Source organism: Colias philodice, chromosome 12, assembly GCF_061535455.1.
Source record: "Colias philodice isolate Cphi_HAF_F1 chromosome 12, ilColPhil1 Martin Lab GWU primary, whole genome shotgun sequence".
NCBI lineage: Eukaryota > Metazoa > Arthropoda > Insecta > Lepidoptera > Pieridae > Colias > Colias philodice.
In genome coordinates this window covers 4758760-4774150 of record NC_143097.1, presented here as the reverse complement: position 1 = coordinate 4774150, position 15391 = coordinate 4758760, and the positions used below count along the sequence as shown (strand labels likewise).

The following is a 15391-nucleotide window of genomic DNA, read 5'->3' as shown; positions in this document are numbered from 1 at the left end:
TAATTTTATTTAATTATTTAATAAATTAATATCCTCTAAGAAACTTCATCCACCTTTATGGTTTTACTGTAATTATTTAAGAAATGATTTAATAATAAATATTTTATAGTAACACAATAACTTTTACTTGATTATAAAAGTATTTTCACTTAATAAAAAATTACTAAAATAAGATAAATTAACTAAATAACTAGATTTAAAATTAAATACTTATTTGTATTAATAGTACAGTGATTCCAAACAATAAGACATATTACACATTAGGTAAGTACTTATTTTATTAATTAAACTTATTATTAATTATTAAATTAGTTATTTAAAGGTATTTAAATAGCAATAACTTAAACTTTATTTTCAGTGTTGCTATAAAATATAAAACGTTATGGTTCAGTTTATTCTTATGTAGGTACCTACCTATTAGAATTTTTACTTATAATGTATTCATGACATTGCTTTAAATTGAAATATTCTCATAAATAGTAATCAAGGGGTTTCACACAAATTGTTTATATTTAATTATAGTTCAATATCATAAATTTTGGTAGGTAGGTATAAGGTATTCATATCAATATCTGCTCATGGATATAATATTGGATCCTATAGTACCTATTAGTCAATGCACAAAAAGTAGATAATTATATTTTTTGAAACTCTATTTAAGCTTTTATTCATTGAGTAAACTTTACACTAAGTACATAAAAATTTTGAAAAAAATAAAGGAAGGTAGGTAGATAAACATTTTTGTAAATGCTTGACAACATCATTGAAACAGCTCAAGCTGTACCTACCTTAATATATTTAGAAATAGTTATTTATTATAAAATATGAAACAATTAATAATATTACAAATCCTAAGTACCTACCAATTATTAAAGTGTATTTTTATTAACTCAATGTTATTTTGAAATAAAAATTAACTGCTAGTCACTTGATCTGGCCGAAACGACATATGAATTTGTGTTTTATTGCAATGTATTAAGATTCTTTTTAGTTAGACAAGTTAACATGAATTCTGTACTTTGCTTTTAAAATTGGAATAGTGTATTGAACCACTACAAATAAAATTAATACACATTAATTGTGATAACTTTAATTTGAATGTACGTTCAAAAACCATTAAAAATTTGTTCAATTTATTTAAACAAAGTTTATGGTTGTTTTAATCAGTTGTATTTATTTGTTAGTAGATACTCAGCAAACGAAGATTTGCAATTCATTGTGTAATTTTAGCATTCTTTCACCAATTCGATGATTAATCGTGTTGTGTGTGGCTGATTGCGAGGCCTGAGGTATGCGCAAGTGCAAGCCCCAGCCCGTCGGGCGGCCGCGCTGGCCCCGGGGGCGTGGGGACGGTTTGTTCACGAGTGTGATGCATGTCAATTTTCTGGAAAAGTTGTCAAGTGTAGCACAACAGCGCAGTCTGAACGCTGCGGCGACGACGAGCGAGCAATTTGCGAGGCTAAGCGCGCGTGTGTGCGCGTGCGTTGCGATCCGAACGCGCATGTGTGGGTGCACGTAAAGTGAAGGTCGAATATTTTGTCCCTACTCCTCGGTTTATTGGTGTTCACGAGTCGGCACTGTGATAATGAGGCTCCGCCGTCTCGCTCGCTCCGGCGCGCGCGGCCGCGGGTCGAGCGGGACGGCCAGCGGAGTGCGCGTGCGGCTGAGCCTCCGCCGGCGCCGGCGCGGCCTGCCCTCTTCAGTCTCCCCGCGACGGGGAAGCAGTTCGCGCGTGTTGCTCCGCGTCGGTTCTCCCTGTGACTTCCGACCGCTCGCAGTCGCACACGAATATTTTTAGATAACAGTGCGAACGATTTATTCGCAAGTAGTGATCGCGCGCACTTTTGTGGATACGGGTACCGGCGCATGCGGGCGCGGTGCGATCGCGAAGTGGCGGGTCGGGCAGGCGGTCGGTAGCGCTGGAGCTACCGCGGCGGAGACGTCCCGATAGGTAAGCTGCGCAATTCCTGCGCGCGCGCCGCCATGTTCCGCGGGAACGTCACTTCCGCCGGCGCTGGAGCGCGCGGGCCCGAGCCCTGGACGCAGCCCGGCTACGCGCGCTCCCCGCTCGCTGGTCTATCGCTCAGGTCAATGAGTGACGGCTCTCGATTCATAAAATGTCGGTCGTTCCATTCACGCCGCGGCGCGATGCTACACGGACCGTTCACTCGTGACCCTCGCGTCTTCGAATATTCATGTCTCCATCGATAACATCGTAACCTCTGACTTCTTTTTGAATTATCGCGCTGTTTAGTGAACGTCGCTAGTTCAGGCCGGACTTCGTGCTAAGTGCTAGAACAAGTGTCATTGACGTACAGTTCAGTTCTGCCATATCCGTTCCAATGTGAATATTGTGTGCAAAGTGAGTTACATAGTGAATTTATTTCCCATATTCGAGGAATATTACAGGAAATAATGTAAGATTAGAAATACTATTTATCGCTTTTGTTGGAAACTGTCGACGTTAAATGTGAAATTCCAATTCCGAATGCTCGACGACCATTCAGAGTTTGAGAATTCGCATCTACCTTCAATTTTTGAATCGATAGTAGAAGCGGCAAAAACATGTCATTAGTGATCAAAAGATATTGTAGTATGGAAACGATAAGAATCGTTTCTCATGCGTAGGCAATAAATTGAAACAATGAGATGTGTAGTTATGGTGGCGCGTTATCGACAGGACGTACGTCACAGACCGTGACGTCGTGCGTCCTGCTCGCACTCTCAACGCTCTAGTTTTGCTTTACTCCAACATCACCCCTGTCTGTTCGTTGCCCTCGTCTACGCTAACCCTCATTCCTATTTAAAAATAACATCAATCAATTAACAATGTCATAATTCAATAGACTTTTAAAGCTTTTGAAATAAGTTGCCATTCTTGAAATATACATAGTTTGTAAATTCCTCAACTTTGTGGTTAGCAATTATTGAATTTCATTTTTCTCGGTCACTTTCATAATATTGACTTATTGCATTAGATTTTAATTGTTAATTTTAATCAATTCTTAAGAACAGTCTTATTAAATAAAACGTATTATACAAAATAACTAAGTCATGTGACAATCAGCGAAACTCTTGTAGATTATCTATAGGTAATTAGGAGAAACATGAAATATATTTTTGCACAGATGTGAATATACCATGAGTCAGGTATCGTCGACGTCAGAAGCATGCGTTAGAAGTTAGATCATTGACTCATGGCTAATAATGACGTCGGCTGTCACCCACAGCGCACCCCAGGCCCGGTCCTACTCCGTATATTTGCTCATTCTATTACGTTTAATTTAAGCCCACATCAATTGAATATGGGACGTTTCGGTTGTGACGCCTACAACCGCCAAACTATGAGCGGAGCGCCTCCGCTTCCGCTGCAGCCGTCGGCGTGGGCGCACGTTTCATAAGCATTTCCTTCGCCACTTCCTCTCACCGAGGGATATGTCCTGCTCGACGCACGATTCCAAAATTAACCATTACAAGCCATTCCACCGATCTATATGCCGAGTGTCGCATACTCTCCCAGTACACAAACGGCCCGGCGCAAACCGCATTGTAAAACGTTATCCGTTAAAGAAAGTACACGTAGGTGGGTGAGACAGCGAGACGAGGCTGTTTCGCACGTCTCACTACGCCAGTTCTCAGCCCCACGATAAGCCATTAAGGGTCGCTTTACAAAAAGCGATCATTATAAAGGTTGTAAAGACTGCACCGGCGCCGAGCCTTCCCAGAACCGGGGTCATTCTTATTTCGCGCTCCCGCCTTATTCACGGGCATTTTTTGTTCGGTTTTGGTCATTTTTTTGACGGGAGCGGTACTGTTGTGAGCGGTTCAAGGAAACGGCTTATTGGGTTTCGTATAGGAGCGGAGCTTATCTCGGGCCGGCGATCGGCACGGCTGAGCCTGGGAACGTCAAGAGGTATCGCAGCGGACCGTTACTCGGCTAGCACGCCGCGCCGCATTCCTCTCGTAGGTACCTACTGCTGCCGCTGCCTACATCGCCTGTCTTCGCTTTGTGACATCACACGCTCATAGATAACGCCTTCACAACCTTCACTAGCAAAATGTATGTTCCACGTCTAATGTCTTATGATTGTGTGCTTGCCAATTTGACTTTTTATTTATTATGAACACTATTGTTTTATTGTTTTAGATTTCAGTAGATATGTTTGATTTTCGAATTTTTAAGGAATGATTGTATTGATAATTAATTATAGCCATAGCACATAATCTCATGTTTCTTTATGTCGATCTTTAATGTAGGATTTATTTTTTCGTATAAATTAAATATATCGAAAATTGTTTAATTAATAGAAAGATTAATTTTTAGTATATAACAAATAACCCATTTGAAATTAAATCTACGAAATGTTAAAAATATAAAAAATGTACATAATTGACATGTATCGAGATGTACATAATATCGAGATCACATAATCAAATAGTTTTATATAATAAACAAAAGCTATGGTAATATTCCACAGCTGAATTGTTGTTCTCACCGCGATACCGATGTGATGTCGTGACACTTCTCACTGATTGTCTCAACTCTTGGGAAAACATCACTTTATTTATTCCCAATGTAATAATGTTCATTAATTAGCATTTTTATCGACATCATTTATAGCGACAATTATTTACTTTTCTTTTGGTAATTTTTCAGCTCTGGCAACACTACAAGTTACAACATTGCGCGCTAGGCGAGCGAATTTGGGACAATGATCAGCTAAATTTTTCATCCGACGTCACCGTAACAGAGGTATGTAAAAAGCTGGTACTTTCTTTTGTTGAATCTATTTTAGATGCAATACTGCGAATAGAAATATAATGTTTTATTTTACAAAATATTCTATATTTATCAATTTAAATATATTGCTATGTTTAATTTGCTATAAAATTACTAAAGGCGCTTTCTTTTCTGTGTATGAAGGTATATCAAATCAGACCTATTTAAAACCAACAAGAACATCCAAACAGGAATGATTTATTTGCCATCGGTTCTAAATTGGTGGTGAAATAAACAAATGGAACGGTTATTTGTATTGTTTAGGAGTAGGTGGCAGGTCACGGGCCCTTATTGAGGGCAAGGGGAAGTTATAAATCCGTCGGCGAACAATGGTGCGATAAGGTGCACCTTACGTCCGCGCGATAGGCTCCCCCTTGCGCCAAAACTACAACGTATCAACAATGTTAAACCGCCAATTCAAATCTTTATTTGGGTGCACACGTAATTAGCAGGGGATTTGTAAATGGCCTTTTCGCTTTCTGCAGACATGTTTTGTAATAGAATGATTCTTAAATTTTACGAATGACACAAATAATATATTTATATTAGAAAACTTTTAATGTCGCCAGTACATTTACCTTTAAACTATAAACAAGGGTACCTACAGCAATTAGACTACTTCTGACGAAGTTCGTAGCTAAATCGACGTTCTGCTATTTGCAGATCGAGGCATTTGGCAACATGTTTTGTTAAGAGGTCGCTTGGCGATAGTGCGGTGAGGAGAAAAAGAGGTCGACGTAACGCAAACCTTATCGGTCATTGACCTTCACACCTAAACTGAGCCTCCCATCTCGCTGTGTGCGCTCGTTTTCATGTACTTATACAAAATTTCAGGGCCCGAAACGTCGAATCGTGGTCGAATCTATTTCGAGCTGTCGAATCTTAGTCATGTTAAAATATAAAAATACGTAATACCTCCATCCACAGTCTAGACATACAAATTGATTTGTATACAGATTATACAATAGCGTCTGCGCGGTATAAAAGTTTATATCAACACAAGTAGGTGGGCATAATGTATGATCACTTAGCTTTTAAACATTATTTACATTTTTCGCGCGGAATATCGATAAATCCCGGCAATCGGCGCGCCGTCCTAGTTAGAAAAGTCTGGACGTCAGGTAGGCGCCAGTGGAACCTTGACCCCGTCACCGCGGAGGTGCCGCGCGCACTATGGACGCGACACCCGAGCCGCCGCCCCCCTACCCTCCTCTCTCCAACACCCTCACCCCCTCGCCACCCCATCGCACCTGAACCTGCGATTAGCATCCGAAACCCATTCATTATACCAATTATATCCTCCGAGTGGCGATATTCGTTTCTGTGTCGGCCGTCGCCTATTTCCACTTGTTGACTTTACCGATAATCGAAATAATCGTGACACAGTAAAGTCGGCCATGTTACTAAGTAATTAGAGTCGGCGGTGCGCGGGACGAGACAAGGCTAACAGAATTTGGGGGGCGGCGCGGGTCGTGGCCCGCGTTGAATAAAACATGTCGCTGCCGCGCCTTGGCGCCACACATTGTCGTTACTAAAACAATACGGAATGTAGCGCCTAGACACACTTTCCGTCCTGAAAACTGAAACTGTGTCACGTTTTACATCTGTTGTGTGCGCACCGCTTTGCGAGTTGCGACCTACTCACTGCTCTGTAGTCTGTAGTCTGTAGGTACATCGGATTAACGTATAACTACATATGTACGCACATTTATGTGATGCTAGTTTTGAATCGTATGCGTAATGCGATGCCTCGAATTTTTAATAAAACAGATTTATGGTTGAACTACATTGTTCGCAACAATTAGATATAATTTAAATATTTACCTTTCCTGAATCAATTTTGTTACGGGTTGTAAAATAATAAATATAATATCTACAATTTAAAGTTCACTATAAATTGATGACACTGAATATTTTACTTTCCTAGAATATAAACATATTACATAGTGGCGTTTAGAAATAATCTAAATATTTTCTGATTGAAAATGATACACCGCCGTTATTTGATATAAAGCATGTTTTTCTAAGTAATTAGTAAAATCACTAACACGGTAATTGGAACGCAATTGACAAGAATGTGTAATGAATGCAAAATTATTCAGTCCGAGTTGTGCATTTATGTAATAACAAAATATTTGCACTTAAAATATCGAGATTTTAATGTTATGATGACAACACGTTGTTTTTATTATATTAAACATTTGCGAAATAATTGTTATAAAAAGAAAATAATGTCTTAAATAAATAAAACCTTTCTCTATCTTATCATAATGACTTCGTAGCACTTTCGTAGCATTATCGTAGCAGCCTTCGAAAGGCTTTAATACAGCAACTTTCACTCAAATTAAATTCTCTTCTATCTTAAACTTTTTTATAAACGTTTCTGTACAATATTGACAACTCTTAATATTATAATTGTATTAAGGAAATTCCAATAAAAATTGTAAATTAATTTAAAATCAAATTAATAATTTATGATATTAATGGTACCAACATAATATATGCTTCAGTTAATTTTCTTGCGATCTACTAATGAAGGCATTCTCTCTACTTCTATTAACACATAATTTGCCTTTCTAACAATTTGAACAATTAATAAAAATATGTCTTTAAAACCAAAGTCATTCAAATAGTCCTCTATTTTCTCATTACTATCCCTACTAAATGTACTAGTCATATAATTCCCCAATAAATCTTAACACACCTCTTGATTCTTCAGGTATCACCATAACATTTAGAAATTGTACCTTAATTTGTTCCATAATAACAACATTTATTAGGATGCGTGTAGTATGGCGATCACGTACCAACCATTACTCTGTGTCCACCGCCTAATACATATTAAACTTCGATATCGTGACAATTACGAAAATGACGGACTGTAACGTGGCTTAATTGAATCTTAATGTAGTTATAGGCTCTTTGTAACTAAAACATGCACGGCAATTACGGCTAAACGTCGCTTACTGTAAACGGTTGTGTTCGGTTTACATTTTAGGTACCTATTATTCATGAACAATTCATGTAATTTAGATATAATACGTAATGTATCAAAAAAATCTATTATTTCTAGCTAAGTAAATTGTGAAACTATCTATTATTACTTGCTTATAAAATTACAACAAAAATCTCGGAGTTATCACTATGATCAATATAAAAAAAAACATTTGAATAAAAAATAGTTCTTAATTGGTTAAAGTGTTACTCGTACAACAAACAAGCGAACAATACAAGAACAACTTCGAAATCATTTCACATGCGTAAACAGCGAACGTCAAACAGTATAATAATCATATTAGTGTCCACTATAAATTATAAATGGAATTCTATTTAGATATCTCCACATCTAATTGGTGGTCATTAAGAATCAGGAAATATAATTGAATATGAAATAGTTCTGCGATGTGCACATACATGTATTTCGGTAACAGATAGTATCGTATAATAATAATTAAGTGCGGGTCCTCCTTATAGGGATCCAACGGATGCGCTCCGACCGGAACGAGGCAAGGGGATACAACGATCTCGTAGCTGATAATAAACATACTCGTTTAGCTAGTACCAGTGTGCCACTCGGACTATTTCATTTGTTCTTATTAGAATTCTGTTCTGTTGTTGAGAACGTTACGCTGTATAAAAGCTATAAGGCGACGTTATGACGTATTAAATTATTTATCAACTCAGTGGTATTGCGGTCACTTGTATCTGGTATTTCACTAAATAGCAAGCTATTTCCCATCGCTTCTATTATGATAGATATCCGCGTTGAGAACATATTTTTTCCGATTACCGCTTTGCAACAAAGCGATTGAGTTATTACGAAGCTACTCGTTATGGCGACGGCAGCATCACTACAATTATAAACAGATTGATCGTTCAGTTTTTCAGGCATCTTGTTAAAAGATATCGTTAGCTATTTTGTGGATCAACCTGCTTATTACGTTTTTATTGATATCCGTTTATACGGTAATTATTTCTAATTAGACAATGATGTATGACCATTATTTTATGATCATAGGTTTGCGAGCTCAGACGCTTTAGATTCCATAATGAGGTATCCTAATATTATCATCTGATATACCTATAGGTAGGTATTATTATTATATCCTGTCATATATCGAACATTTTTAATATCTATTAGGGACACTTGCAACACTATAACAAAGTATACTACAGAGTAAAAGAAAAATAAGGTTGGAATGTAATTGTTATTACGAGTAAAACATGAATATAATGAAGCCAGTCACAACAGCAAAGAATGCGCATACGCATCCAATTCTCGTCCTTTCCGCCGCTACACGTGTAGAGATTACTCGTTACATCAGTCCTGGGATTATAAATAGCGAATCCCTTAAGGCGCGGGCGCAAGTTTCCGCCTGGAAGTGTGCTTCCGCCGCGAGCGGTCGTTGACGCGTGCATTGTCGCTCACATTCCCCGCCGGCGTCGACGTTTTTAAATAGAGACGATTACGAGCGTCTGCGGCGCCGGGCATATGACCGCGCGAAAGTGCAGCGCCCGCCGCGTCACGGGCTATTTGCGACGCCGCCTCCGCTGCCCGGCCGAGCTCCTAGTTCGCCAAAATCGGACGCTCGAAGCTGTGTAGTCCCTTCAAGTTGCGCCACACGCCACACGCTACGCCCGACGATCTTCACGCAATTTCGCTTCCACTTGTAAACCTCTTAAATTAGGTACTTAACACTAAATCTTTCAAGATTATAGCCTGAGAATCAAATTACAGGTGCAGAAATGTAAATTTTATGGGAATATTATAATAGAAAAATAGGCCCAGTAACGGCCAGTAAATTACATCCATACGAGTGTGGAAAATATTCATCGTATGTTTATACTTAGTTGGCATACTAATATAAACTTTTTCTTTATATGTTCAAGCAATAAATTAACGTCTTCACCACTCCATGCTAATTATGTAAAAATTTAGAGGGTGTCCATTTATACGCCGTTCTCAATTCGGTACATAGCGATGATAAGTAAAGTATGAAAAAACAAAGATACAAAAACACAGAATCGCGTGTTATCAAATTGCGAAATCTATTGTAAAGGGTGGTCGGATTCGTCGGACGGTCAGCTCGGGTCGCGGCTGAATAAATTCGGAGGGAGGCGCAATGGAATGCAGGAGGTGCGGTACGGGCGGGGGGCGCCGTGCGACTGGCGCGCGCGCCTCTGTCCCACGGTCGCGAGTACCCCTCCCCCCGTCCCGCACTCCAGACACTTTCTTTCGCGCCATAAAGGTCGTTTCAAATATTTCGGAATGCTGTTTGGTGACATTTCACCCACGGTAGAGGGGAATGCTGCACTCACCGCGCTGCACCGTGCCTCGATGCTGCACTGATTCTAATGTTGACATCGGGAGTTTGGCAGATTTAATCATGATTGATTTCGCGATTTTACTGTAATAGAATATACAAATTGTTTAGCCTCATTACTAATATTACTGCTGGTAGGTACTATCTGTTTAGAAAGTTATTTTCTTCGTCTATTTTGATTTGGGAAGTATCAAATTCGGCAACATAAGTGAGCTCACAATAACATGATAGATATATTCCCACACGCCTGTCCCCGAACGCGAGATTCAAGCCTATCAGATATCGGGAAATCCCCGTGTGAAAGTCGCACGCTGTCAACATAATACTTCGGTATTGTTGCCGTGAATGCGACGACACAACTTTATCGATCGATCATTTATCTGTCCCGTTTGTGTGTCAAATATTGAAAAGTTATCAAAAGACTTTTCCGATGAAATCTTCAAACTTAGCCGAGCTTATTCAGTCTACTTTCCACGTTCATGTGTGAACCGAGTTTCTCCAATTAATAGATTCGTTCCAATAGCAAACAGCGAGGCAGAGAAAGCCGTGGCGAGCGGGTCAACGGCCGGCGGAATTCACGGCAACCGAACGCCGTGAACTTTACAAAGAAATGTGGCGTAACGCTCTAAAATTTCAAAAACTGCGCTCATTTAACCATTCTGGGAAGGCATGCTCGAGCTCAGTTCAAATAGTAGGAGGCTCGCGGTGCGGTTATTGAGTCGCGCGCCGCTATGAATGGAATGTGGCGGAGGTTGCGCAAGCGGCCTGTGCGGCGGAATGCGGCGGCGCGCGCGGGGCGGGGGCGCTGCCGGCGGGCGCGGGCGGCGGGCGGCGGGGAGCGGGGGGGCGCTGCAGCCTGCGCTGCATCTCGCGGCCATTCACGCCGCCGACCGCCGTGATCGGCGAAATAACACACCGTTAGAAACGCGGAATGCTCGCCCTATCTCTATACCTGCGCATACCATAACACCGACCGAGATAAACATTGATAAGTGATAACATCTCGCCGCGACCACTTTCTTCTTTATTTGTTTACTGAATACCGATCTTAAACCTCTTATACAGCCTTATAAATTCTCGTTTTAAAGCTAGATAATTATTTATACTTGAATGTATATGTATAATTACATCTGACCCACTGCCACTATGAATGGAGACATAAAATAGAATGGCATTTTATCGTTCAATTTAATATCTAATATTTTAGTGTTGGGCGTAAAGTTTGCTTCGTAAACTTGGTAGGTAAATCATCCTTGCGGTGATAATATGATTCATCTCACAAATCAAATGTGGTGTTGTCAAAATTATTAGAAGTTGGAATTTTATTATCTATGTATGATTTTAGGAAGTAATTATATAATATGCAATATTTTCATGTTTATACTTAAACCACTATTCACTATTGTTTATATCTTATGAGAAAGTAAGTGACTTCAAATATCCATAAAACATTTATCTCGTTAAGCAAATGCATTCAGTACACAATTGTAATACGCAATGCAATTTTACAAAGCGAATTTCACGGTTCATATATTATGCTAAATGCTATTAGCATGCAGACGCTCGCAAACTCAGAATAGAATTGTCAGAATGTCAGAATCATGTCTATAGCGGTCGCCCGCACTAATAGACGTCGTTGTCATTCGCCAGTCGCCCTACTAGTCCAGGAGGAATCGGCGCATGAGTACCGAAAACTATTCCACCTCAATTTTTTTACGTGATCCTCTTCAAATTGCCCTACTGATGATATAAATGCATGTTGCCATGGGGCAACCCGGTGCCATATTGTTTAAACCGAAATTGTTTAAACAATTGCAAGGAATTGTTATTTTTCAACCGGACAAATTTTTTTTATATTTTTTATCGAAATACCAATAAAAAAGGTCCAATTACTTTTCACGATAAAGTTAATATTTTCAAAGATATGAATTTTTTAAGGTTTGAAAAATCTCAAATTTGGGTACTTTCGACCCATGAAAAATATATTTAAAAAAAAATAATATATAAGTAATATTTTTTTTTCAATTCTCTATACAATAGTTAATAATATTGTTAATAGAGATTTAAGAAAATTTCATTGTTTATATCTGTTTTTTAATTGTTAACTTCGCGCGCTCACAAGTACTTTTTTGTTATTGAAACAGCAAGTAAGGTAAAAGACCCAGTTATATATCCATCTAAAAATGTTAATAACACACGAAATCACTGTAATGGGTGCAACAACATTTAACAATCTTAAGTCTTGAACGAAATAAAAAAGACTGAATAACGATGAATAAAAAACAAAAGAATGATCAGTTGAGAATCGACATGCACTAACTTGTATTTTTATTTTAAATGTTATATATAATCAATAATTTTGTCACAAGAACAAACAAACATCTTGCGGTTTAATACAAAGAGTAACCTTGAGAAAATAAAAAACAAAGAAAAGAATCTTTTTCTTACTTAGACACAATCATACACACACCATGATATATATTTATAAAATTAGTTTTTATTTTATTTTTTTTCAATTTATTTGAATGTTTTTTCTAAACATCCAAGTGCGTACCCAATATAATTTTATTATTTATAAATAATTGTGATTTCAAAAAATGTTCAAATACTATTATATCTTATTATTGTTGAGATAAATGCAAAAATTACTTATGATAATAACAAAAAAGTAATATAAACTGATAAAAAAGTAATTTTAATTACATGTTTCAATTTATGCTTAAATAACTTTAAAAAAATTGATTTCAGAAAAAAATATATAAGAAACAAATTGTAGACAATTTAATTATTAATAAGATTGCTCTCTTTAGAAATCTTGATAAAGTTGATAGTTTTTAAGATAAATGATAAATAATGATTCAAGACACAGAGAGGCCGATGCAGCGCATGAGTAAGAGAGAGACGGCGATACAGGTAAGCGGCGCGTACTTGTGAGCGCGCGAAGTTAACAATTAAAAAACAGATATAAACAATGAAATTTTCTTAAATCTCTATTAACAATATTATTAACTATTGTATAGAGAATTGAAAAAAAAATATTACTTATATATTATTTTTTTTTTAAATATATTTTTCATGGGTCGAAAGTACCCAAATTTGAGATTTTTCAAACCTTAAAAAATTCATATCTTTGAAAATATTAACTTTATCGTGAAAAGTAATTGGACCTTTTTTATTGGTATTTCGATAAAAAATATAAAAAAAATTTGTCCGGTTGAAAAATAACAATTCCTTGCAATTGTTTAAACAATTTCGGTTTAAACAATATGGCACCGGGTTGCCCCATGGCAACATGCATTTATATCATCAGTAGGGCAATTTGAAGAGGATCACGTAAAAAAATTGAGGTGGAATAGTTTTCGGTACTCATGCGCCGATTCCTCCTGGACTATACATACTTGTCGCGATGTCGCTTCTCGTTTCGTCATTTCACCGGCTACATACCATTGTCCCGTACCATGGGTTTTATATTTGACGCTAGATTTTAGTCGAACGCTTCCGGTTACGAAGCTAGCGAAGACGGCGTTTATCGCGAGGTAACATGGGCCGCGATACGCGACACATTTGCGCTATTTCCCATAGTTGTCAGCAATTAGAGCAGTATTGGTGGGTGCGGGGAGGGGGCCGGTGACACGTGTGGCCCACATAGCGCGTCCATTGAGCGTGCGGACGTGACGTCACGCGGCAGCCTTGTGCGCACCTGCATTGCCTCCCTGCATCGCATCACCTTTGCTTTAAACAGCGATATTCATTTTTTTGAGATTATTATTTCCTGCCCGTCAAGAAATTCACCAAATTTTATACATCGTATACCGTTAACAATTTTACAGATTTTAATTCCCAACAAACACAAGCTGTTTTCAGGTCATCGGTATTGTAGCATTTGTAGCACACAAACCTACAATCTAAGTACATATTTGTCGACATAATGCAGGCCTTCCGCCCATTACTATACAGTGCCAGTTAATAGTCATCATTTATACAATTTTGCAACACTCAATAGTTATTTAGATTTCTAAACGCGCTCCCACAATTTTCTTTAATATAAACTGTCAAACGTGCGAGGGTTTTAGTCGAGAAACGCTACAATGGTTGTAAGACAATGGCGATGTCATTGATATATTTTTGCAAATACTCTTCTTTCTTAGGGTTCGATTGTAAGTTTTAACAAAGGCATAGGTAGATATGGGCTGACAATAAATAAGTGAAATAATTGTAGCGGCGCCGCGACTCCCGCGCAACCGCCCCAACAAGGCCGGAGGCGCTTTTTCGCACCATTTGTGGCCAACAGCGCCGGCGTACTCCGTTTTGCCTAATTAGTGTCGACTCGTGGTGTGGGTGAACCCGCATAACTTTAACATGCTCCGTACGCCCTGCCGCCTTCGTTTATTTCTATATTAGTCGACGGCTCTACTGAGCGCAATAATAGGGTCCTTGTGAACGCGGCCACTCAAATCGAATCGTTAATAATTGTTTATAATGCTTTAATAACGTGGAGTTTGTTTCATTACAGATCGGGCACTAGATCGGGGCGATGCTTGGTGGCGAATTCCGGGCTGAGTCAGCATGATGTCATGGCGGCTTAATGGGAGCGTCCCTACACGTCATATTCCATTCCTGCCGCATACTTCGGCCAATCGAGCGATGACAAATTCATTCATATTCCTCTATTGTGCCTCGCTGTTGTGTTTATATTCTTACATTTGTTTGTTAGTTCATTTTTTAAAGTCGTAAATCATTTACTATTTTCTAAGCGTAGCTGTCGATATAATAAGGTATTTTAAGATATGAAGAAAGTTCGAAGATCACAAGAAGCCGAAGCGGATGAAGCAATGAGGAATTACGAAACTGGTTTTCATAATGATTTGACAGATTGTTTTAAATTCTGAGATCATTGTGAAAGCTGATTTTGTTCCCATGTTGATAAAGAAGACGACATTGACATCTGCATCGTGACAACATCTTATTGAAGAGAAAAGAAGACTGAATTTGAAGACATACAATATGTTTGTACCAATTGTAGTGTAGGTACTTATAGTCGAGCCAATTTAATAGGCAACATTTGACATTTATCAATTTTATCTTCGAAGAGAGGTAACAAAGACAGGAGGAGACAAAGTTGCTCGTGCGCGCTAGCTCTTAGAGCTCTTAGAGCTAGCGCGCACGAGCAACTTTGTCTCCGCAACTATTTTGTCTCTCCCATCAATTTGTATGGGGAGTTGCGTCGCTACGTGCGCGCACTTTCATACTAGCCCATGGGTGGAGAGACAAAATAGTTGCGGAGACA

The 15391-nt window shown here is 38.5% G+C and overlaps 1 protein-coding gene across 1 annotated transcript in view; it reads left to right on the top strand.

Moving 5' to 3' along the window:
• LOC149483949 (uncharacterized) overlaps positions 1-14952 on the top strand; it is a 67723-nt gene extending 52771 nt beyond the window's left edge. Inside the window, exons 3-4 of the mRNA XM_089701911.1 lie at positions 4658-4753; positions 14618-14952. Coding sequence (XP_089558037.1) covers positions 4658-4716 — 59 coding nt within the window. The 3' untranslated portion in view covers positions 4717-4753; positions 14618-14952. The remainder of the gene's footprint in view (positions 1-4657; positions 4754-14617) is intronic.
• The last annotated feature ends 439 nt before the right edge of the window (positions 14953-15391 follow it).